Source organism: Bombina bombina, unplaced genomic scaffold (assembly GCF_027579735.1).
Source record: "Bombina bombina isolate aBomBom1 unplaced genomic scaffold, aBomBom1.pri scaffold_631, whole genome shotgun sequence".
NCBI classification, from domain to species: Eukaryota; Metazoa; Chordata; class Amphibia; order Anura; family Bombinatoridae; genus Bombina; species Bombina bombina.
Genome location: NW_026512420.1, coordinates 65,854 through 69,304, shown reverse-complemented (window position 1 = coordinate 69,304; position 3,451 = coordinate 65,854). Strand labels below are relative to the sequence as shown.

Sequence of the window (3,451 nt, the reverse complement as noted above, 5' to 3'; positions counted from 1 at the left end):
ACTATACATTGGATTCAGCCTGCAAGTGTTGCAGTTTAAATACAATTTACTCATTACAAATCTATAATTAATAATTTAGAATTTTATAATCTAGATAATTGTTAGACGTGCTTTAGTGAAGCAGGGGAACAATGTGCTAATAAAGATTTGTGAATAAAACAGACCTGAGCATTTTTTATACATAGTAAGTCACTTTTAAAGAACTTTCCAATTTACTTCTGTTATCAATTTTGTTTCATTCTCTTGATATCTTTTATTGAAGAAGCAGAAATGCGCTCCTTGGATATAGTTGAACCTATTTGTAAGCCAATGAAAATGGACATAAAAGTTAAAAAAAAATCTTTCATGATTCAGATAGAGCTCTGGTTTTGATACCTGTCCCCAGGCCTCACTAACAGGCCACATTTTGAGGATATCATTCTGAACTACAGCACAGGTGAAATAATCAGCTGATTAATAACCATGGTTATCTTAACTGCTCTCATCCAAGGTAATCCTGAAAACCTGGCCTGTTGGGGAGGCCTGATGACAGGTTTGAAAACCAGAGCTCTATCTGAATCATGAAAGATTTTTTGGGGTTTAATGTAATTAGTTCAGAGTGGATGTAACATTTCTCTGCACTAATAAAGTGGAGTTTATTTTCTGACAAGTGCTGCTGCTTTTACTTATTCTTGCATTCTAATTGAGAGACTTGTATTGTAAGCACTGTTCACTAGATCGTAAACTCTTCAGTTCAGGGACTAAATAACAATGTAGTCTAAAAGCATATCTATTTATCTGTCCATCATCCATCTATTCAAATAAATATTTAATAGATGATGGTTTTAATCTTGCCTGTGAAATATAAAGCTAACTATAAACCAGACACTGCATGTGAACTGAAGGGGAGGGGGGCAGAAACTGCAGCCTGAATCTTAAAGGGTTAACAGCAAACTAGTTAAACTCCCTGTGATATCTTCTGCAGCTGCTGTGCTGAGCAATAAGAAACTTTCAGATCATTTGCTTTTTCTGTTTCCAGACATGGCTACGGCTGAGCTGAGATACGCGCTAATGTGTGGCATGTGCTACAGTATATACACAAATCCTGTAACTCTTGCTTGTGGACATAACTTCTGCATGGATTGCCTTAAAAGAATGTGGTATTATAGGGATCGTGGCATTTATTACTGCCCTGAATGTAGATGCAGATTTGCTAAAAGACCTAAACTTAAAATAAACAAGGAGTTGTCTAACATAGTGGATCTTATTTTTCCTACAATGAGTAAGTACAGTAGTGTAATACCCTGCACTTACTGTGTCTACAACCGTGTCCCTGCAACTAAATCATGTCTGCTATGTGAGGCCTCACTGTGTGATGTGCATCTGAAGGCGCATAGCAAGTCTGAAGAGCACCTACTAACTGAACCCACAAATTCCTGGGGTAGCAGAAAATGTTCCATCCACAAGGAGCTGCTAAAGTATTTCTGTGCTGAGGATGTTTCTTGCATCTGTGAGTCCTGCCTGGATGAGAGCCATAAAGAACACCAGGTGGAGCCATTGCCTGATGCTTTTAAGAAGAAAAAACTGAGACATGTTATAGAGAAGCTGAAGACCAAGAAAGAGGAGACTGTGGAAATAATCCTGAGTCTGCAGGAGCACGAGAGAGGGGTGCAGGAGAAATCTGATGATCTGACTGTGCGAGTGTCTGGAATGTTTGTAGACCTCAGGGAACATCTGGAAGTGTTGGAGAAACAAGTCCTGAGTGATATTACCCAGAAGGAGAAGCAGATTGTAGGACACATCTCTGATTTGATCCAAAAACTGGAAAATGATGAGGAAGAACTGTCCGAAAGGATATCTCACTTAGAAGAGGTGGGCAATCTGTCTGATTTGTTATCCATACAAGAACAGCAGTCACCTAACAGTGATCCTTGTGATGCTGAGAGGGAAGTCAAAGAGGAAAATCTGGTGACTGATGATAAAAAGATACAAAAGAGAAAGCACAATGTTGTTCCTGATCAAGAGGATTTGGATGAGTTTCTGATCTCCCTGGTGCTAGACAAAGGCTTATTTAATATTCTGACTGATGTAAAGACCAAGAGAGGTCTCTGCATGCAGAAGGCTTCTGACATATTATTGGATGTTAACACTGCTGGTAATTCTGTAAAATTATCAGAAGACTTGAGAACTGCTTTTTATTGTTTTCTAGCAGACCGACCAAAAACACCAGAGAGATTTGATCGTAATCAGGTATTAAGCATCAGGAATTTTTCCTCTGGGCAGCATTACTGGGAAGTGGAGATCTGTAAGTCCTTTATGTGGAGAGTTGGAATGTCTTATCACAGTATAAGTCGTAGCGGAAGTGAAGCTGAGTTTGGGTATAATAGCAAATCCTGGTGTCTGTCTGGTGCCTCTTTTTCAGTTTCTGCATACCATGACTCTAAAAGAATAACCATTAATACTTCTTCCTACGGAATTAAGAAATTAGGAATATTCCTGGACTATGAGGCTGGCTGTCTGTCCTTTTATGATCTGACTGACACTATCAAGCTCTTGCACACCTTCAATGCCACATTTACTGAACCTCTGCATGCTGCTATTTGTGTTCATTGTAGTGATGAAATTAGAATCCTGGGCTAGAGATCCTGATCACTGTCCAGCACTTGTAATCTGTAAATATGATCTATTTAACATGGCGCAAAGAAATACAGATGCACTTTCACAGCTTAAAGGGACACTGTACCCATTTTTTTTTCTTTTGCGATTCAGATCAGCAGGCAATTTAAAAGCAACTTTCTAATTTACTCCTATTATCAATTTTTCTTCGTTCTCTTGCTATCTTTATTTGAAATAAAAGCCATCTAAGCTTTTTTGGGTTAAGAACTCTGGACAGCACTTTTTTATTGGTGGATGAATTTTTTTTCACCAATCAGCAAGGACAACCCAGGTTGTTCACCAAAAATGGGCCGGCATCTAAACCTAGATTCTTGCATTTCAAATAAAGATACCAAGAGAATAAATAAAATTTGCTAATAGGAGTAAATTAGAAAGTTGCTTAAAATGTCATGCTCTATCTAAATCACGAAAGAAAAAATTTGGGTTCAGTGTCCCTTTAAAGGAGCTCTGTGAAAAATATCTGTCTTATATTAATCTGTGAGATACCTGATGACTGCTTCAATAAGTATTTTTTTTTTTTTTGCATCCAATTAAAATTGATACATTATAAATACATATTATATGATTTATAATCACTGGTAAGAATGTATTCTATAGTTTTTGTTAAATGGGTTGCAGGGTGACGTTTAAGCACACACAAAAAAAATAATTCTGGAAAATGACTGCTTGTTAGCCAGAACTGTTATATATATATATATATATATATATTCTCATTTTTCATGAGCACTGCATGAAATAAAATAACTTATGCATCAAAATATCCTCTTGGTATTGTATTAAGTATAGAAACATAGAA

General features: G+C 37.0%; 1 protein-coding gene across 1 annotated transcript; it reads left to right on the top strand.

The window, feature by feature from the left end:
- Positions 1-1,257: 1,257 nt before the first annotated feature.
- Positions 1,258-2,619, top strand: LOC128644301 (E3 ubiquitin/ISG15 ligase TRIM25-like). The gene has a single exon (XM_053696968.1). It carries the CDS (start codon positions 1,258-1,260, stop codon positions 2,617-2,619), a length of 1,362 nt encoding a protein of 453 aa, XP_053552943.1.
- The last annotated feature ends 832 nt before the right edge of the window (positions 2,620-3,451 follow it).

Excerpts from the sequence above, each read along its gene's own strand:
- LOC128644301 (XM_053696968.1), top strand. The coding sequence starts at position 1,258 with ATGAGTAAGTACAGTAGTGTAATACCCTGCACTTACTGTGTCTACAAC.